The sequence below is a fragment of the Pteronotus mesoamericanus genome, unplaced genomic scaffold, assembly GCF_021234165.1.
Source record: "Pteronotus mesoamericanus isolate MK-2021 breed Mesoamerican mustached bat unplaced genomic scaffold, CSHL_Meso_final contig_65, whole genome shotgun sequence".
NCBI lineage: Eukaryota > Metazoa > Chordata > Mammalia > Chiroptera > Mormoopidae > Pteronotus > Pteronotus mesoamericanus.
Window position 1 is genome coordinate 13,186,605 of NW_026555228.1, and position 22,234 is coordinate 13,208,838.

Here is a 22,234-nt window from a genome sequence, read left to right on the forward strand (position 1 = left end):
CAAAGCTTAAAAATAAAGAAAAGAAGGTAAAAAGACTTCATAGAAAAAGGAGCATATGTCACATACAGGTGATTCACAAGACTTAAAAATGAACCATAAAAATTGTTTGGCATCATTAGTAAACAAACAAATGCAAAATGACCGAAGCAAGACTTTTTATATATCAGATCGTTAAAGACATTTTAATCTTCCCAACTTAAAAATTTTTTTTTCCAGATATACTTGACATATGGTGCTTTATAAGTGTAAGGTGTACAGTTCTGTGTTTTGATGTTCTTTTGTGTAATTACTACAGGTTTTTCCCTTGTGGGCACCACGAGGCTTACATAGAATAGCTGAACATTATAACACCCTATTTTAAACTGATAACTTCAATTAAATTCCTGAACTTTATGCTTCCACTTCTCCTCCCCCTCACATTTCAGGTTATTGATGTTACAGTTAACATATGCTTTTACTGTATAAATAATAACAGATTATTGTAGTTCTGGTTATTTTTACTACACTTGTTTTCTAGCATTTAAATTAGAGTCGTCAGCGAATTATGCATTGCCATTACCACATTACAGAATCTAAATTTGACTTTGTATTTACCATTACCAGTCAGTTTTATGCTCCCTTCTTTTGGTTGGTTTTTTAGGGGAAGGGCATCGAGGGAGATGGAGGGGAGGATTCAGGGTTGTAATTTAAAATTTTTTCCATTTCATTTTTATCTTTGGAGATCTTAAGGACTGTGACAGAAAGGGGCTTGACACAATCAGTGCTCTGATCTCAGCGGACCGAATTTCTGCCCGCAGCATTAGTCCAAACCAGCAGATTTTCAGGTCAAGATTTCTGCAGGTTCCCCTGAGGGGCGAGACTGGAGTCAGGGCTCCCAGAAAGTGACCTACAACGATGGGGGAGCTGGATGTCTGCCCCGGGCTCTCTTTTCCCACTGAAGGAACGATAGGCGCAGGGGAGACCTCTTGGCCTGCTGCTATGTCCTGGGGGTTGGGGGCTGCTCCTATAACCTTTCCAAAATGGCCAGCCTTGGGCTCGGTGATGCAGGGGCTGCTTCAGCCTCACCCATTGTTTTAGGATTCTCCCAGGGGTGCCTTATCCATGAATAGTTGCTAGTTCTCCTTGTGAGGGGGAGCAATGTCAATAATGACCTATGCCGCCATCTTGTTGATGTCACTCTCCCAAGATTTTTAAAAATTTGCAATGGCCAGTGTTGGTGAGAGTTCAGGGAAAAGACCACCCTCATGTTCCTGCTAGTGCAAGGGTAAAATAGTGTTTTTCTGAGGGGTAATTTGGATATAGGTGCAAAAACTTTTTTCCTGCGGAGATAATCAGAGATGGAAGTAACTATTGATCCTGTACGTGGATATTCAGTGCAGGGTCATAACACACAAAACGGAAACTCTCTAAACGGGCAAGAGAAATCTTGCATGACTGGGAGGCTATACTAAGCAGCTGATGAAAATCAAGTCCTTAAAGAATATTTAATAATGTGAGAAAATGTTCATGAACTATTATGAAGCAGTAAAAATGATTTTAGAACAACATGTTCTGCACAATCTCAATTTTGTAAAGGTAATATATACAGGGGTGGGGCAAAAATAGGTTTACACTTGTTCATTGAAGTGTTATGACCAGGCTTTCTGATTTAAAAATACTACAATAATTAATAACTCAAGAATAAACTGTACTTCATGTACTCAATACTGTAAACGTACTTTTGCCCTACACTGTACCTGTAGATGGGAAAAAGATTAAGGTAATACCCTCAAAATATTAACAGTGACAACTCTGGGGTGCTGAGCCTGCAGGTGGCTTTTAGTCTCTTTTTTTATTCTCTATTTTCTAATAGTTCTGTAATGAATACACATTACTTTTATCATCATAAAAAAGCAATCATGATAGGGAGGATGAGAGAAGACTGGGCTAAGATTAGGCCGAAGGGCATTGCTATAGTGACATAAGTGAGACAATAGTAAGGCCATCAATCCCCCCAGCGCTCCTTTTCCCTTTATAAGCTCTAGCCTATTACTCTTTAGAATCTCAAGTCTCCTCTAGCAGATATAATAGTGATGACTTGCTGATCGCTAAAATTCCAGATTTAAAATTCTACAATTCTACAAGTACACCGATTATTCACTTTCTGTTAAAGGTATCGATAACTCTGCCAAAAAACCTAACTCCTGTCAGGATCAAACAAAAAAAAAAATGCTATAATGAAACCCATTTATGACACAAAATCAAGTGCCAAAAGGATAGGGTAGCTTATTATTAACAGCAACATAAAAAAAAAAATCCTTGAACTTCTGGCACACACTTTAAAATATGTATTTTTATAGCTGTAATCTTTAAGTATAATTTTAGTAGCACCCATTAGCCCTCCTGCTGTTAATGGATTGTCAGCATTTCCATTAGAAGCCCACTTTCTAAGGAATCTACAACTCATCTACTATATTTGACTCAAGCTCATAACTGAGAACATGCTGCCTAAGGGGATGAAATCATTTGAATCTTTAATGATAAACAATGGTGTCGCACTTTAAAAACACGATATCCATGCACAATAAGTCTGGGTCTCGATTTGCAAATTCTCTGATCTGTTACTGGTGCATTGGGAAGGACAGTTCTCCTACAAAGAAGCTGAATTGAATCAGGTCAGGAGACAGTTTGTAATGAGCTTCCTGGGAAGAAAAGCACTTTAAAATATAGCAAATAATGAAGACCCTGGCATGGCATTTTCAAAGAGAAGAGGTACTGAAATTCAGACTTTTACTGTATTAAGAGGTTTTCATTTATAAAGTTTTCTCCCAAGAAAATAGTCCCATTTAGAGTCCTGTCCATATTAAAGTATTTTTCCCCTCCTACAAAAATTTTCCTTTTAAGTTCTTAACATCTACTGAGGCAGTAAGTGGCATGACAAATGTCTTTAAAGCTTTCAGTATTTCAGATACATTCCACCATATCTGCCAAAAAAGAACTGAAAAATATCCTAGTTACATCTGGTTTGGACCTCTGGGAAACAATGGAACTCAAGCAGAGAGTTTCAGTTGTGGCCAACTCAATAAACAAATAACACTCACAGCGCCTGACACATGCCTGCCAGGCACTTTAAAGGGCTTTAAGTATAAAACAGTTTCATCCTCCCAATAACCCTAGCAGGTGGCTGAGATGCAAAGGAACTTCCCCACGGCTCCCCAGCCAGGAAATGAGCCCCTTCTCATGACCAACTCTCTGTAATTAGCTACTTTCATAATAAGAAGCTTCCCATGTTTATTCATGTCTTACTTGTGCATTCACTGGAAGACAAAATTTTTAAACCACTGTCAAAAAGGCTCACGTGGGAAACCTAATTCAAATCCACAGACTGAATTTTATATTTATTTTCTCAAAATGAAAACATTCTTTAAAATGAGCAGTACCAGAGAGATGGCTATTATAAAAATACCCCCCAAAACCCCACCAAAAACAAACAAACAAAAAAAACAAACCCAACTAGTACTAGAGGAGATATAGATTGCATGAGAACAAACACAAATATTCCCTAAGGACAGGGGGGCAGCATGAATGTGTGAGTCAGGTTAGAGGAGGCAGCACGGAGGTGCCTTGGACACCGCAGCTGGAGAGTTCGCGCCCTCCCTAAAAGAAATTTTAAAACATTGTTGAGGGCCAAGCCCAAGTCTGCCTGCTAAATTTGATCTGCCAAACCCCAAGTTGGACCAAGCTTTGTATCCAGCGCCATATCTATTTGTATATATTGCTCTATATACGGATCAATATAGATTGATGGAAGACTGGGGCCTCACCATATCCTTTGCAGATGTTGGGAGGCTCTATGAATAGGTCTTTATCACACATCCATTCATCCATTCATTCAATCCAGAAACATTTATGGAATACCCACTACAGGCTACGTACTAATGCCTCCTACCAATCCTGTTGTACCAAATTTTGTACCTTAAATCCTTCTATTTTCTGCCTTTTCAAGTTTGGGTTACTTGTACGAGTACTGTTATTTTCAGATAATGCAGATCCTCTATTTTAAGAAATGAGTTCCAGTCCCAAATCCACAAATAAAGAATTATTATAATAATAGCATATTCATGAAAAGCAAATTACTTATCTTGGCGTTTAACATCCTTGTAACTATTCCTGTACTTTTAATGTCAACAGAAAAAAGTAATGTCTAAGTCTGGCTGATATGGTAAATTAATGCTAATAACAGTTTTGACACTAATAGCAAGTTTTAAGGAGAAAAACCTCCAGTCTCAAAGCTGGATTTCATTTCTGAAAAATCACCTTGGCTCACTGTCACCAGATCCCCCTAGAACAATTCCAGCTACTATTTCACCTTCACTGGGAGCCTGAAATGACTAGGGTCTATGTAAAGTTTCTATGAAATTATATTCCTTCCCTGCCTTTGCTCACTGCACAAGGAGAAAACACCCACCCCCTTGAGTTACAACAGCAGAGCTTTTCAGCGAAGACACACTTCTGAATACCTATAAGCAAATTAATACCTCCATGGTTTCATTAAAAAAAAAATACCCCACTACCTGGTTTCTTCAGAGCCTGAAAATTAGTTGTGAAAAATGTGAACTATTCAATTACACACTGGATTAATGGGAAACTTCAGGCTTTATGTTACAGAGATCATGGGATACCAGACAACAGGATCTGCACTTTATCTTCATGTTCTCCCTAGTACTGTGCACACGCAAGGGCCTTAATAACATCCTATGCATTAAACTGACCCAAGTGAACATTTTAACATGCCCAGGAAAAATGAAAAGGAATCCAGCCCATGGCTCCTCCATTCTTGCCATCTTTTCTCAGAAGTCAACAAGGGTTCAAGCAGCCCCTCGCAGACTCAGCCAATAGGAGCTGGTTGTCCTACAATATCCACCCTCTACAATCAGTTATAGGACGCTAGGCTTTGAGCAAAGCATCTCTTCAAACTTCTCAAACATTGTTCTTTTTCTATTACTAATTGAGTGTTTTACTTTTAGATAATCCTATAATGAACCAGCTCAAATGAGCAGAGAGGCAGGAGTGACAACCCATCAATAAAATAATTAAACCAAAGTGGATTTTGTTAGAGACTTCTCATGTCATAATAGGAAATCTAGGCTACTTAAAATCAGGGAAATCAAATGGAATAATTTTTTTGTTTGAAAAGTAAAGTTACCTGTAGAAGTAGTTCTTTCATAGAACCCTCATTAATTCTGCTGACAATACTGGTTATTTACTCTGGAAGTGCGTGCACAAAAGAAAATACCAATGGAGTACAAGGTGGTTTCCAGAATTTTCTTTTCCCTTCTCATAGTTTTCACGCAGAATTTTCTGTAGAATTTACACAAGAAACCTCAAGATTTTCTCTCTCAGTTTTAAGGTGCAGATCGTGGCCTTAAATCCCTAAAGACTCTTGTGCCAATGCATACATGCCGTGTAAAATGGCAATTAGGGCACAATGGGCACAGATGCAGGGAAAACCCTACCTCTTCTCTCTTCCAACCAACGAGAGATGAGAATTACAACAAAAGGTGACCAAGGCAGCTACATTTTTTTTTTTTTGCATCCTCCTCCCCTGGATGATCTAAGAACCCGTTAGTTTTGTCTTACAACACAAGTTCCACAATGCCACTGACCCAGTTCACCCTTACCCCCAAGCTTTGCATCATCTCCAACTGGGAGCCTGGGATGAGCTACGGAACCAACTTCTGCAGTAATAACATTCAATGATTACCATACGGCTTCAATCTCTGAACAAGAAATCGAAAGAGAGGCCAGAGCTCGCTTTGGGTACTACTGGGTAGCATATTGAGAGGTAAAGCAGGAACTAAATAAGGAAGTGATATGAACTTGAAGTCACCCAGGCTGATTGATACCCAAAGTGGAGGCCACATACTGGGCTGGGCTAAGAGACACCCTTGAGTGGTTATATGAAAAGTGGGTACTGAAAACACCCGTCATTGTGAGGCCAAGTGAAAGAATTACATACCCATGCTCCGTCAGGCCCAAACAGCTCGAGGAAGTTGCCAATGAATTCCCTGGACTTCTCTTCCCACTTTTGAATTAGATCATGACTCTTTTCTTCCACTCTGTTAACAAATTCCTTTGATCTTTCCTCCACGGTCTTCACCTTTTCTTTCATCTTGTCTACCTGATTTTGAAAGCGGTATTTCTTCTCCTGGTCAAAAATTAAAGGAGGAAAAAAATGGATTTATCTGAGAGGGCATGAAGAGAGATCGGCATTCACACTAATCGTTATATTTTATTTCGACTTGTGTTTGTTCTTAATCTGAAGAGTCAGGGTGTTACAGGACTGATGGGAAGGGACATCTCTTATAAGAAAAGTCACTTGTCGTTAGTCTTGTTGCATATGAAAAGTGAACTATAAGTGGTTTTAATATTCTTTCTTGTAAACGTCTTAGCTGAATTCACTTATATAAGAGAAAAACCAAAAATACATGTTTCTTCTTTATTATGGGTAGATACTGGGCAAATACACCCCCTCAGTTCTGCTGAGACTTAGACAAAAGTATAAACTGTACACAGAATGGCCACTTGGAAGATGCCTGGGTCTTAGTTTTGCTGGGACATTGTTAAAACCAGTATCAGCTGAAAAAGTGAGTCATTGGCTGGGCCTCAATCCATGTTATACTCAAAATTTCATTGTAATGATATTTTCCTTTAAATTAATTGAACTGTATCAATTCCCTTGGTGAAAAAAAAGAAGCTTTTATCCCGATAGTTTCTCTTGACTGGGACTTTGGTTTTCCTGTAGCCTTTATGCAGCAGAGCTGACATCTATGTGCCTGGAAGGCATCGTATGTTAGGCAAGTCACATGTCACCTCAAAACCTCAGTTTCCTCATCTGTAAAGTGGAATAATGATCATCCCTACCCTATAGAGTTGCTGTAACAATTACATAATGCATGGAATGTGCTTTGGCACAGCCTGGCATTTAGTAAAAGCTCAGAGTGTGTTGTCTGTTTCATTACTGTTAAGCGGCATATGCATTTAATCCTGTTACCCAATGAGAGTTGTATCAAAACCATGAAAATAACATGAGACAGAGGGTCTTCCCCTCCATGAAATCATGATATATTTTCTCCTAAATAGGTAATGAGGTTTCTCTTTTTTCTTCTCTACATGGGTCTGAAGTTCATTTCGTATTCCAGAATTTTTTGAGACAACTGGAATATTGCAAAACTGGGTCAGGAGTCCCTGATTTAGACCCTCCAAGCTTTACTGCAGCCTCAGGGTGGGTGGGAGCTATACGTGCTGCCACGCAGCTATTTTTAATATATGGTTACTATACCCAGCTCTCAGGGCAGCGGGCAGTGGCGGAATGAGCACTGGACAGAGTCACGAGGCAGGGAGGCTGCTGTGGCCTCCCCTCTACTTTGCTTGTGGAGCCTTGATCACAGTCCCTTTGAACCCACCTTTCCTCATGTCTAAATGCAGGGACTTCGACTCGGTGACTGACCCTCGGCAGGTTCCTGTCACCTCTGAGGTTCTGTGATTCGTCTACATGCCCATCCAACACATTTGACTCCATCTCTGGGCTGCAGCCGGGCTGGTTGTCACAGAAAGGCCACGAGAGTGTCCATGCTGACTACACAGTCCCCTGAGCTAAGTGGCTTATCCAAAGGCCGCTTTAAAGAGAATGAGCAAGAACTTTTGGAAATGGCCCATAATGCTTGGATGGTTGACTGAATTTAGTTTAAAAGACCAGTTGAAATTATTGTAATAACCAGGGATTTATTCTCTATGAGAATACTGAAAAACCACTTCGACTGAATTCTTTGCAGCCACTTATTCAGGTGCCACTTGAACCCCACATGTTCCTCTTTGTTGTCCTACTTGCTTGAAGCCACAGAGCCTGGACTGCCAACATCCCCCACCTCATGAGGAACATCTAATAATCCCTGATTTACAATTAGTGAGCCCCTCCTCAGTGTGAAGGTACTAGTGATCGATTTGTGTAAGCTGCCGGATAATTATGGCTGTGCATAATTATAAGCATCTAGTTTTGTAGAAAAAAAATCTCTCTTTAAAAATACAGTATCTATTTTGGGGAGCTGAACTTCTGTAGGGATGGAGAGTTCCTCTTTGAATCAATTACATAGGCTCCTCAGAGTCTAGGCAAACACAGTTGTCCAGACTTGCTAACATCACCTCCAGCAACTGGGCTGCCCTCTTTGCCTTTTAACAGCGTGTTTTGCTTGTTTTAAAGATTGTTTTAACAGTTGCTCTATTATTAAACTAACAGCAGCTCTGTGGGAACAATACGGCAGAAATATCCAAGGAAACCAAAGACTTTAGGCTTTATTTAAGCAGCTGTAATTTCTCTGGACAATAAAAAATAGTTGTTAAGGTGTCTAGTGAGCATCTGTAAGGTCTTAATAAAAAGAAAATTTTAAAGTGTTAGACCAAGAAAGCATTTTCTCTGAGTTTAGCTTTCCATCGCCTCTCTGAGCCTCCTTCTTTCCCTTTGAGCAGAAGAGAACTCTTGCCTTTCATGAGGGAAGATCTCCCATCAACCCTTGACCCGAGTCTGAGCGCTCTAAAGAGGGAGGTTGGGGCGAGGGGAGGGAAGCCAGGCAGCTCCTTTGTAAAATGTGAAACTCACTACCTGTGTGCCCTGGTAGACATATGTTACCCCTTTGGACATTGGTTTCTCCATCTGTAAAATGGGGATAATAATAAATCATTGGGTTGTTACATGGCTTGAACGAGACGTTGCATGTGAAACATCAAGAACACTGCGTGGCATATAGTAAGTGCTCAATAAACAGTGGCAGTGGTGTGATGTGGTGGTCCTCAAAGGGTACAAGGTGGCACACTTACATTTATAAAGCTGACATTCAGTTCCTTGGCTGTGTACCCTCTCTGGAGGTTGCGACGGGCATAAACATCATAGTCCCGGACAATTCTGGTGATGATGTCCGATGTTGAGATGCCTTCCGTTCTCTGAGTTGGAACGAACATTCCTTTTCAAGGAGGAAAGAGGAGATAAAGAGAAAAAATTATGATGGACTTGGCTGACCCATCTTCTTTCAGCCCCCTTTCCAGGGCAAGGTTGCAGCCCCGGGTGCTTCAGTGGGGTTTCCACATCTGGCCCAAGCTGGTTCTTCCAGGCTCAGTCCTGTGTGCTTCTTCCTGCCATAAACACTTAGTGTTCATTATTCTGGATCCGCTTTCTGGATGCACCATGCACTCACCCAGCTCCCGGCCTTTGCTCCGACCCCACCTTTCCTTTCTGCCTTGAATCCTCCTTCCCTGCTTGTATCAGCCACATCATTTCTCCTAATCCTGCACCACCCAGCTTTGAGGTTATGCCTCTGGGGAGTCTTTCCTGACACCACCGGGCAGCATCCACAACACTGAGGACATGCAATGAGAACTATGCCCCGTGCAGCTCTATGAGCACATCTTTCATTAACAGAAGTTACTTTAAATGTCTGTCTCCTTGTAGAAGGAGTACATTCTGAAAGCACAGATTATGCCTTGACTATCTTTGCTTCTCCAGCACCAGGCTCAGTGCCCTTGTATGTGGCACATGGAAGGTGCTCAGTATATGCAAACTAAATTAGTGTATAGAGAAGAAAAATTGAGTCAATGACTTAGATAACGGCAACCCTGCTTCTTCCCCAAGAAGGTCTGTGTCATTTTATACTGAAGAAAAAGAAGAAAAAGTACACTATTTTTGTTGCCTCTGATCTAAAGACATGCTCGTGGGGTGCTAGATGATTTTATTTCCCTAAGACTGTTCTACTCTGGATGGTGATTTCACTATTCAAAGGCCCTTTCATCCAGAATACGTGATACTGAGAGAAAAAAAAAAAACAAAAGCAGAGGATGTCAAATTGCAACAGAACTTCCTTATAGCCAACTGAAATGCTGTGTTGGCAATTGGGATCTTTCTACCCACTATGATTATGGATACTCAGTGAGAGACATCAGGCACAGGACGGCATGATGGATGGAGCCTGGAGACAAGGGGGCTGGGTTCTTGGTTTGTAGACTTGGGCAGTTTCTCAAACTTTGGAAGGCAGGCTACTTAATCTCAGTCTCTAAAGCTCAGAAATGAGGTGGCTAGACAAGATGACCTCGATCTCATCCATGCCACTTCTCTCTCCCTCACTCTTGACACCCAATTTCCTTCCAATCACCAGTCTACTTCATGTATGTCTCCCCAGTTGACCCACTTTTCTCCATTCTCCATCTAAACCAATCTAATGTCATTCTTTTCACAGAGCCTCAACATAAATCTCCAGAGATGCTTTTTTTTGTCCCCTCAGTTCTCTCTCCACATAGCAAGTCCGCAGAGCAGTCTTTCAAAATGCAAGTCGTATGCCTGTCCAACATCCTTCATGAGCTTTCTACTGTCCTCTTTATTTAGATCCAAATCTTCAACCTGGCTCTGCAACAGCTTGTATCTCTTTCCTGTGCTTCTCTCCAGTCTCATCTCAAACCCTCTCCCTCGCCTTCACTCCCTGAGTCAAGCCCCTGTGCTACACAGCTGCGGGGGCCCCATTCTCATTATATTCTATGGCGCTGGGCAACAGGCAGCTCCCTCCCCTTCCTCTGCCCCAGACACACTCCACTTTTCTAACTCTTGGTCATCCATTGGGTTTCACTATAGTGTCACTTCCTCAAGGAAATCTCTCAAACCCGCATTGGGTCTTCCGGTTGCTATCTCCCTACCAAGGTCCAACTACCCTTTTTCCTTCAAATATTCCAAGGTCTTTATAAAACAACTTGTTTAGTAACTGCCTCCCCCACTTGACTCTAAGCTAACATGAGGGAAGGAACTGCTTGTGTCTCATTCTCAGAGACAGGTTGACAAGTAGGCACTATAGGAACATCTGTTGAATGAATGACTAGATGAATATTGATCTCTAAGTGCCTTTCCAAATCCAGTTTTCTCTGATTCTATCAACATGGATGAATGTTTTAGCCTTCTGGAGCTTTCTTTTACTATCACTGTACATTCACAGTAGCAGCAGCAGGGTGGCACTGCCGATGTTAGAGACAAAGCATCCAGTTTCCAATATTCTGTGGCTCAGAGGACAGAGCTGGGGTTGCCACTAGACCAAAAACTTCTTTTATCATCTTCAAAAAAAGGTGTACTCCAAAAAACCAGATAGAAGGCAGAGGATGCAAACATCTAAAGGCATGGATATAAATAGCACCCAAGTGACCCGGCTGTGCAGGGTGCTTTGGTGAGTGGGGGGACTCTGAGTGGTCCCAAGCCTGGGGGCGGGTCAGATAACAGTCTCACCTTGGTGGGAGCCATAGGGAGCTTTCTACGTCCCATCTTTCAGTGGATACATTTCACCCCACCCCTGCCTCCTGAAATGTTAGGATTCTCTAGCTATTAATGGACTTTAACAAAATACTTAGACACTGGTGACATGAGCTCACCCTTGCTTTGAAGTCGCAGGGTGAGGTCTCTGTAGCTGAGGAACTGAAAGTTGGTGTTGGGGAGAGAGTTGCTTTGGCTGGTTGGAAGGTAGGTCTCTGAAAGAAGCCAAGCCCTCCACTGATATAATGAGGCACCCGGCTTCCTCCACATCCTAATTATTGCTCTGCTAAAAATATTCAGTAATGAGCATGATCAGAGAACCTTTTTTATCGTGCTTTTCAGAATTGCAGCATTTGGTTATGGAGCTATTTTAAGAAGCAGCAAAGCACATGTTAATGAAGGAAACTTTCAACAGTAGTAGGCAATATTAGAATGATGATGAGTAATGTGGACCTTACAGTCTACTTCATTTAAGTGCCATCTTTTCATCCAGGTTGGCTGCAGCATTTTGACACACAGCTCTGATAGGCAGAGCACTCTACAGTTTAAATCATGCCCTTGATATCTCTCGGTTCATTTCAAGTGATTTCTGACTTTCAAAACACACCTCAAGTATACAAGCCGAATGTGGATACTTAGGCCATTTCTGAGCATCTTTATCCCACAATGAATACTCTGGCCTCCTCTACCTGGCCCCAAACACATCTCTGTGGGTGTCTCCCTTGGTGAGGGCTCAGCAGAGCAGCTCAAAGGACCACAGGAAAGGGTCCCTGTGCATAAGAAAAGCCACATATTGTCTTATGCCTGTGCTCCCAGGGCAAGTGAAGTACCACCTGACTATTCCATTTGGGGATGGGAATTGTCATGAATTAAATAGGGGCACAATTCCCATCCCCTGGAATCTGGGCTGGCCTTAGTGACTTGCTTGTAACAAATCAAATGTGGTATACGTGACACGAGGTGACTTCCAAGGCTAGATCAGAAGTTGTTTGCAGCTCCTCTTGACATGGCCAGCCCTCCAGATGCCCACTCTTAGGACTCATACTCTCAGAAGCCAGCCACCACGCTGTGAGAAGGCCACACAACAGGGTGCAGCCATGTGCTCCAGTGTCAAGCCCAACTGGGGTCCTTGTGGGCAGCCAGCCTCTGTTGTGCCCCAGTTGGGACCTCCAGTCCATTTGATCCTTCAGATGGCTGCAACCTTAGCCAACAGTTGACAACAGCCATTTGAGACACCCCAGGCAAGAACCACCCAGACAAACCCTTGGTAAAACCCCACCCCACGAAATCACAAGCAAAATAAAGTGGCTCTTTTAAGTCATTAACTGTGGTGGTAATTTCTTAAGCAACGATAGGGTGCTGGATTGCTTAGAGTTAGAAAAATGTTGGACCTGTTCCTACATCTAAACTAGACTTGAGGTTTGACTCCCAAAAAGCAGGAAAGCAACTTTTTCTTAGCTCACTACAGGCCGTTCACCCAGAAGTAAAATCACCATGGAATGCTTGCTCCTATTCTTGTTCCTATTGTACACAGAGGAACTGTCACCCAGGAAATGCTGATTGAATTAGCCCTGCAGGTAACCCTGGGTGAACCAGAATCCCTGGTCTAGATCCTTGATATTCTACATGAGGTCTATAGACTCACAGTTTCTAAGAACCTGGGAGCACATCAGAAATGGGGATCTTAGGTCCCACCAGGCCCCCTGAATCCAAATGTGCACTTTAAAAGGATCCTGCAGGGATCTGCAAGCACATTTCCGTTTGACAAGCACTGGTCTCTACTGGGTCCTCATGAGAGTTTTAGAGAAGGAGTAGCTGGCTCATGGCTCAAATCTTAGAGACTTAAACTGATGTAACTGCTGTATCAGCCAGTTTATCCCTCTCCCGGACATGGTACTCAGCAGCCATGCAAGTCTGAATTCCACGGGGTTTCCTTTCTTGGAAGGCCTTTCAAACAAGATTGGGACTGGAGAATGTCAGGCCTCTCATGCTTACCGAATGCTTCTGAGCACTGAGGGAGTCCTTTCTAAGAGCACAGAGACAGAACTGACCACCAACCCTGCTGGGGGCTGCATGGAGCTTTCTGACGTCAAGGGAAGGTAGATGGGACTAAGAATTCAGTAGACTGTGTTCAGCTTTTGACTTCTAAACCAAGCTCTTGTGAAGGCTCATTTCAAAAAGAATAGTTATGAAAGGTAAGGCCTTCACCTCAAAGAGCCAGGCTTTAAGGAATACAAAAAGGGTTTTCTATATCTCAGAAGTGTCCCTCTAATTGTTAAGAACCAAAAGCTGAGTGAACTCAGGGTACAGTATGTTTTATCATAAGCCCCAGAGTGGGGAGACATGAAATTGACAAGGAGGCAGTTTCCTGCCTCCAGGAAGAAAAGCTCCTCCTGGGGTTGACAGAGAGAGCCCAGGCAGGGATCAGGAGACGAGCAGTGAAGCCAGAGAACAGGAGCAGGGCCTTTCCCCCTACTCAGGTTCAAACCCCAGAGGCAGGTCCGACAGGGCCTGACGTGCCTCCCTCCCAATACCTGTGCTACCTTTGCCCTCCAGGAGATGATGGGGGACACTTTCCAAGTTTCCAGTGACCCTCTCTAGGAACATTAAAGGTAGCTGAGATTTATGATTAGCATGACTGCTGGGTGGCACACTAGTAGCACCGGGAGTGACGGTGGCTGAGGAACAGAGGGAGGAGGTGACTGAGTGTCAGAGGGTTGTGATGGCCATTTGGCAGCCACAGGCGATGGCTGAACAGGACTTGATCCACCAAAATTTAAGGTCAGCCAGAACCAGATTCCCAGCCCATGACAGGCCAATACGTAGGCCCAAAACACACCAGAAGAAAAAGGCCCAAAGTTGACTCCACATAATCTAAGTGCAAACCTAGAGAAGTGTGAATTACTTCGAATGTTAAGCAGAGTTTTTTTCCTGGAAATGGGGGCTTCTGAGTGAGTTCAGTTACATAAATTACTTTTGTTCTCTTAGCCCATTGGTCGCTCCCCTACAAGAGACCTGCTCATGGTACTCTTTTGTGTCAGAGTGGCAGCTAGCTTCATGTGACATATAGAATTAAGCCTAAACCACCCGTCCTGCCCGTCTCCATCTCTGCTCTCACCTCTACACACCCTGTACTACATAAACACTGTTGATTTTCTCCAAATACGCTGCATTCCTTCATATACTCCCACTGTTGGGCATGCCTCCCCAGCCTGCTATATATGCCCTATCACAGGTTTATTATATTTTGGTACAATGAATTATTTATATCTGTTTCTGCTCTTTCTCAAGAGTTGGGGTATGCCTTATTCATATTTATATTCCATTTCCTCTCCAACAACTCCTGGCTTGGGGGTGCACTCGGGAATTCATGGATTAACCAATGAGAGTCAGAACCATCCAAAGGCAAAACAGTCTGCGGAGGCAGGGAGCTCCCCGCCCCATCATTGGGGATGGACAAGCATCAGGTCTACCAGAAGCTGACAGTGTTACCAAGGAAGGGACAGGAGACTACGTTTGTGACTCTGAGGAGCCCATCCTACCTCAAGAATCTGAAGGTCCATGAGTACCAGGAAAACGCTGGAGTGGCAGTAGGCTAAGGGTAAGGGATGGTGGGACCAACGTGGGTTGGGTTCCAGTGGCCCCCATGAACAGGGAAGATGGCTCTGATGGCAAATGTCAGCAATGGGCCTCAAGTATGATGCAGGGCGTATCAGACTTCTCAAAATCCCTCAGTAAAGCATATGGTAATTCACTAGAGTATCTGTCTCATGTCAGATCATGGTTAATGTACGTAGGAAGGTACACATGGATGCACCTACAGTGCCTATCTATAGATGAGATGTATGACAGAAAGCAGAGTAGCAAAACATAAACCAAGATATTGGAAATCTCCTTCTGCACCTACCTCCAGCTAAAATACCAGTTCTAGCCCACCTCTTCCTTACCCTTCCCTGCTCTGAGAATCTCACACAGCAATAAATAGGCTGACGGGAGGTTTCGGGAAGGTGGTGTGATAGCGGAAGGGGATGGAGAGGCTGAGTAATTCAGGCTACTGTCCTGCCCCCTCCATCTTGGACATCTCCATTTTTAGGGTCAGAAAAGCCATCTGACCCTGTAAGAGGATTAAAGTAATTACCATTTCCCCATCTGTCTTTTTAAGTAATCCAAATGGACATAATCTGGGGAGTCGGAGTATTTTAAAAATCCCAGTAATGACTATTTTAATTCTTAGGTGATTATTTTAAACTCTATGACATTGACTAAAAACCTCAGCTCAGAAAAATGACAAGTATTGGATAGTGAGTGTACAGGAAAGACAATTTTTCCATTACACATTTGCCCCCAAAAAGCACGTACAATCTGTGATTTATATTCTCCTGCCTGTTATAATTAGAGCAAGAAAAAGGCAAATTCATAGCTGTAATTTTAAAGATCTTTCATTCAGATCATAGTCACTTTTGAAACAAGTCAAATGGCAAGCCCTTCCATCTCTCACTGAGTTTCTGCTGGGCTGTAAGGCTATGACGGTTTGGAGTACTGCACTCGCTTTATGGCGGCAGTCTGGAAGCGAACCTGAAATGTCTCTGAGGTATGCCTATGATTTTGTGGTCAGCATCTCCTTCAATAAAGGGGTGTGTGAGGGACTCAGAGCCAAGATAGCAATGAAAAGCAAACAAATTGGATGCAAAGGTCCATATAATTCAGGCCAAAATATCACCTTATATATAAATAATAGGAACAAGCCCACACAACAGAACTGTGGCAAATTCTCTAAATGGCTCTATTCCCCATATGGTGGGAAGAGCTTTTGCAGACAGAAGGCTTCCATCTTAAGCTAACTCCCCATCATACCCCATAGAAGTACTCTTCTTCTGCCAGCATTAATGCATATTACATATGTACCAGGTACCGTGTTTGAGATATAAAAATGGAGGAGATATGGCCGTGGCCTGTGGCACTTCATTCTAGCTAGGGACACACACTAAGAAACCATTAGGATGACATGAGAAGGGAGCTGAAAGGGAGGTCCATGTGCAATGAGTGTCTGAAGAAGGCAGAGGGGAGTGGTTATGTCTAAGCTGGCTCCTCAGTTGGGCCTGGAACAGGCATAGAAGCTCAGAGGAAGGGCATTCCTAGTCCAGAGAACGGCAGAGCAAGGGGGCACACCAGGGGGTGCCTGGACTGTAGGGCCTGTGGAAGGTGGTGCGTAGAGCCCAGGGTGTGAGATGGAGAGGCCACACAGGGCTGAGGGAGAGAAACAGGTAACAAAACCCAGGGGCGGCCAGAGAGACCAAAGGGCAATTAGAAGGTCACAGAAGTGTCCCAGAAGTGGTGGACAAGAGCATCTAAGAAAGGAGACTAGCCAGCGTGATCATTACACCTGGAGGAGGACTGAAATGAGGCCACTGGATTTGGTGGTTCGACGGTCACTGCAGAACTGAGGAAGGATGGACAGAAGTCAGAGTGCAGGTGGCCGAGGAATGGCAGGGAGGTGCGCCCGCAACTTGCCTGGAAGAGGAGGCCTGAGCAAGGGTGTGGCTGGAGAAGGAGAGAAGAGGGAGAGTAGAGGGAGGATTTGGGTTTGTTTCATCTGTATTTGTAGACCTCCACATGACTGCAAGCTGAGAATAAACTACTAGAAAGTGAGAACCTTGGATGACAAATAGAGGAAGAGGAATGAAAGAAAATAGGATCCAGGAAAGGGAGACGGTAGATTCAGATCAAGAGGTTAGCCTGGGACAGAAAATGAACCCCTCTTCCTCAGGATGCAGGAAAAGAGGTAAGAATGCATGACTTACAGATGAATTGGCAGGGGGCAGGCAGGGAAGCGGGGGTAAATGTCACCAAGAATCCTGCTGAGACTAGAAACCACAGATCTGTCACGAAGCTCCAGCAGTGATCCAGCAGCACAGGAGGAGGAACAAAGAACTCGATGAAGAAATTAGCCCTGGCTGGTGTGGCTCAGTGGATTGAGCACTGGTCTGTGAACCAAAGGGTCGCCAGATCGGCTTCCAGTCGGGCCCCAGGACTGGGTTGCGGGCCAGGTCCCTGGTAGGGGGCGTGTGAAAGGCAACCACACATGGATGTTTCTCTCCCTGTCTGTCTCCCTCCCTTCCCCTCTCTCTAAAAGTAAATAAGTAAATAAATAAAATATTTTTTTTAAAAAAAGAAATTAACTCCAGGGAATCTGCCATAAAAGGAAACCCACTTCTCTGTCTCCTACTCCCAACCAGTAACTCCCTTGAGTTGACCAGTCTTTGACCTTAAAAGAAATGTTTAGTGACAAATGGGACAACTTCCACAGCTCAGGCACCGTGTCTGCCCTCCACGGCAACACTTAACAGCTTTGGGAAGAAAATGTATTACCTAAATCTACAAATACTTATCCCTTCTTTTTTGGTCTCTGTGCGTGGTACCTGAGGATATCATTATCATGTGAGAAGATGACATATGGCCGGACTGACTTGGCAGATAAGGAGTCCAGGTCATTAATTAGCCAGTTATCTGTCTTCTGGGAGAAACTTTCTTGGGAGTATAAAATAATTTCGTTGTGAGGACTTCATTGTGAATAAGGAAAATGACTGCCCTTCCATAGGGTCCTGTGATTTTAGTCTGATGAACTTTAAAATCAAGCCTCAAACCGGAAGTTGAGTACTTTGGGGCCCACGTTAATTCCTGTATTAATACCTAACTGGTATCTGCACCATTTAGCACATGTGAACAGAGTCGTACAAAGGCTATTTGGGAGACCTCTGAAATTCCAATACCTTGTATGTGTACACTGCATGCCTACAGCAGATGTCTCATTAAACCTGCTTATTGTGCCACAGTGCATAGGGGAGCCCAGAACTCCTCACCTGCTTCCTTTATGTGCTTGTAAACATCATCAGAGCCAGCAGAAGAGTACGGAATGTCATCATGGGCCACAAAGTCAATCTGTGGAAAGAGAGAAGAGTGATGTCACCACTGGGGTGGAATTTAACTCATCCTAAAAACTGGTGTCCCCTTCCGATGGCACCTGCATTTTCCCAGTTCACCTAGGCCCCAAACACCTTGAAACTGGTCTCATTTCCTTTTTATTACTACTATACTAATCCAGGATTATTGATACCAACTTGTAGCTGGGCTTTCTCTCTGCAGGCTCCTCTCCAAGCCATTCCTCTGTCACATGGGGACTCCTCCTTAAACAGAGGTTTCTCTTAGTCATTCTCGTGCCTGCTGATCTCCACTAGTTCCCTGTTTGCTACCACATCAAGTGAAAACACCCTTGCCTAGATTTCAAAGCTCTTTATAGCACAGCTACACTCCACCTTGAGAGGTAGCTTGGAGTAGCAGTTTAATTTGCCTGGATATGATTCCTGCTCTACCACTTACTAGCTCTACAACTTATAAATCAGTGGTAACAATTAAATCAGGATTTCTCAGCCTCGGTGCCAGTGACATTTTGAGCTGATAATTCTTTGAGGGGTTCTGTCCTGTGCACTGTAGGATGCTCAGTAGCACCCGTGGCATTTACCCACTAGATGCCAGTAGCACCCCTGTAGTTGTGACAGCCAAAAATGTTTCCATATGTTGCCCAGTGTCCCTTGGGGGTAAACTTGCCCCGACTTGAGAATCACTGGATTAAATGATATAATTATGTAAAAGTGTTTAAAAATAAGAACTGGTACACAGTCAGTACTCAATAAATGTTAGTTGATATTATTCTATTGTTAGTTGGTATAATAATAACACAAACTTTTCAGGGTAGCCATGATATTGAATATGATTTGTGTAAGGGCAAAGCCCTTGGCACAGGGCTGGGCACATGGTGAATACTCAGTAAGTGGCGGGCGTCGTCACCATCACGAGTCTCCCCATAATGCCTAGCACAAATTGAATATACAATAGATGCTTAGTAAAAATGTGTTAGTGATTGCTGGAAGTAAATCATATTGTAGTTCTTCCTTTTTCTTTTTATTCTCGCTGGGAAATTGTCTCCTCTGCTATTACCAATGCACATTTATCAGTGTTCTCTATTCTGCATCGTGAATTTAAAAATAGACAAGAAAACTCTTAGAACAGCTTAATCTTATTTTTTTGTGCTGCTTATAAAAGGAAAGAATAGCTCCTAATGTGGGGCTGGTAGGAAGATACAAAGCACATAATTTGATGCAAATCAAAAGAATTTCTCGTGTTTTCAGCTAATACAAATCTTATATCAGTAGGAGCCTTGGGGTCACAAAATCATAGATATAAAGTTCTTTCCTTAAAGGCTGACCCCTGCCCTTCTGGGTAAGATGTGTGTTCATTTGTTCCATGAAAAATAATGCCTGTGAATCTATAAGCACAAATAATGACAGTGCTGCTGCTACTGCTGCTGCTGATGGTGATGACAACGACGATGACATTTTTAGAGCTCTTGCTATAAGCCAGGCACTGTTTCAAGGGTTTCACTTGGATGGACTCATTAAAATAGTACCATGAGGAAAGGACCAATATCACCGCATTTTAGAGCTTAGGTAAATGATCAATATTTTGCTCAAGGTTAGGGAGGGATAGAGGCCTCAGTTGGACCTGAGGGGGGAGTCTACCTCCAGAGCCCACAGTGAAGAAATGAGAAGGTACCAGTCCCCAGGATTGGGCAGGAGAGAGGTGCTACATCAAGTGACACCAAATGACAGTTGCTTTTTTAGAAACTGGAAGCACCTTTGGGCTTTCTGGATATTGGCTGCAGAGTCAGGCTCCCAATTCTGCTACTTAGAGAACAAGAAAGAATAAGTACCTTGTGTTTTTCTAAGAACTCGGGTGTGAGTGTCCATGGAGCATCTCTGATGACTTCATCTACATAGCGGCAGTGTCTGAGAGCTTCATATCGCTCGGCTTCGTTCATCACGGTGAAACCTTTGAATTTGTGGGTAAGGTTATCGCTGCAAACTGAAACAGGCAAATGCATTAAATGCTGTTAGCTGGCCCAGGCCCTGCTCACAGCCATGCAATATAGATATGGCTTCTTTTTTTTTTAAATCTTTATTGTATTTTTTTCATTACCATTTAGTCCCCTTATACTCCTCTCCACACCACAGTCACCACACTGTTGTCCATGTCCATGAGCCCCTTTTCCTTTTTGCTCAGCCGCCCCATCCCCTAACCCGCCCCACACTAGCTGTCATCTGCTCTCCATCTATGAGTCTCTCTGTTTTGCTTGTTAGTTCAGTTTGTTCATTAGATTCCACTTACGAGTGAAATCATATAGTATTTATCTTAAAGGAGCTCAGTCTCACTAGGTGCTTTGCATAATCGAACTCAGTTTTTAACAGGAACAAAGGATCGGGAAAGCGAAGGAAGCTGAAATCCACTAGCAATCAGAATTTCGTTTTCGTGCTAATTACAACTGCATTCTCCTATGAAATGGTGGAAAGAAGGGTGGCTTTTATTAAAATTATTCTCCACACTACTAATATGACTTTCATTATCTTTTTATTTCCCTCTCCCACCCTTCAGTGAAAATTACTATTCAGAAATAAACTGATCAAAGAGACGGAGAAGGGAGAGAGAAGGAGAGGAACCAAAAGGCCTAAATTATAGAAGGTTTGGGCAATCAGTTCTAATTCCTTTACTAGATCATTGTACTTAGTAACCCAAGTGTGACTCCCGTCATGGGCACATGCACAAGCATACTTCTGTTCCCTAGATTGAGGGCCAGCCACTACACATCCAGCCACACAATCAAGAGAACAAGGTCTGCTCAGCAGAGTTTATCCTTTCCACATCTCTTATTCTCTGTAGACCTCAGGTTCATTCTGAACTCACAAATGGGGACAGTAATAATGTCCACTATCAGCTTTAGAACAGATTTTTGGAGGATTTACATAAAAGTGCTTTGAAATTAATGGAACAATACTATTCATTATCCGATCCAGAATATATATATTTTATGTAGCAAAGGCAGCTTTCCAGATCTGAACTCCACGTCAGAGGAAATGTCATTGTGGGTACAGTCCCTATTTTTTTAATATATATTTTTTAACTCATAAATCATGTTTATTCTATTACAGTTGTCTCAATTTTTCCCCCTATACCCCCTCCACCCGTCCCACCCCCAACTCCTGCTCCCACAGTCAGTTCCCACTCTGTTGTCTATGTCCATGGGTCACTCATACATGTTCTTTGTCTATTCCCTTCCCCTTCTTTCCACCATTGTCCTCCTTCCCCATCCTCTCTGGTCACTTTCAGTCTGCTCCATGTTTCTATGCCTGTGGTTTATTTTGTTCATTAGTTTATTTTGTTGAATAGAGTCCACTTATAGGTGAGATCATATGGTAGTTGTCTTTCATCAACTGGCTTATTTCACTTAGCTTAATATTCTCCAGTTCCATCCATGTTGTCACAAAAGGTAGCAGTCCCATCTTTCTTTCTTTCTTACAGATTTTATTTTTTTAAATGTCACAGTTAATTATATTAAAAAATTAAAACCCTTATAAAGTCTCAGCAATTAAACCAACATGACACCAGCACAGAAATAATCAAGTAGATCAATGAAATATAATGAACATTCTAGTTACAAATGTATGTATCTAACAATATATGATTAAGTTGATATTTCAAGTCAATGGGTAAAATAAGACTTATTCAACAAATAAGGTGCATGGACCACTATTACTTGAAATAAAACAAATATAGAGCCCTATTTCACACATGATACAAGAAATATTCAGGTGAGTTAAAAATCAATATGTAGAATCTAAGGAGTTTTAGAAGAAAATAGAACGAATATTTTTCATGACCTGAAGTAAAATATTCAAACCCAGAAGATATAAAGTAAATATTGACATTATAACTATATTAAACATTTAACTGTACAGTAATATACATATAAAAAAAGTTAAAGGACCAGGAGTAGAATAGAAAAGTATTTGCAACACATGTAAAACATGG

At 42.6% G+C, this 22,234-nt stretch overlaps 1 protein-coding gene across 2 annotated transcripts in view; it reads right to left on the reverse strand.

Moving 5' to 3' along the window:
- The window catches only part of PCYT1B (phosphate cytidylyltransferase 1B, choline), a 92,751-nt gene that overhangs the window by 2,816 nt on the left and 67,701 nt on the right, over positions 1 to 22,234 (reverse strand). For both annotated transcript variants that reach the window (XM_054581168.1, XM_054581167.1), the window contains exons 4-7: positions 20,082 to 20,233; positions 18,175 to 18,253; positions 8,854 to 8,996; positions 5,999 to 6,187 (exon numbers count right to left, since the gene is read on the reverse strand). In XM_054581168.1, coding sequence (XP_054437143.1) covers positions 5,999 to 6,187; positions 8,854 to 8,996; positions 18,175 to 18,253; positions 20,082 to 20,233 — 563 coding nt within the window. The remainder of the gene's footprint in view (positions 1 to 5,998; positions 6,188 to 8,853; positions 8,997 to 18,174; positions 18,254 to 20,081; positions 20,234 to 22,234) is intronic.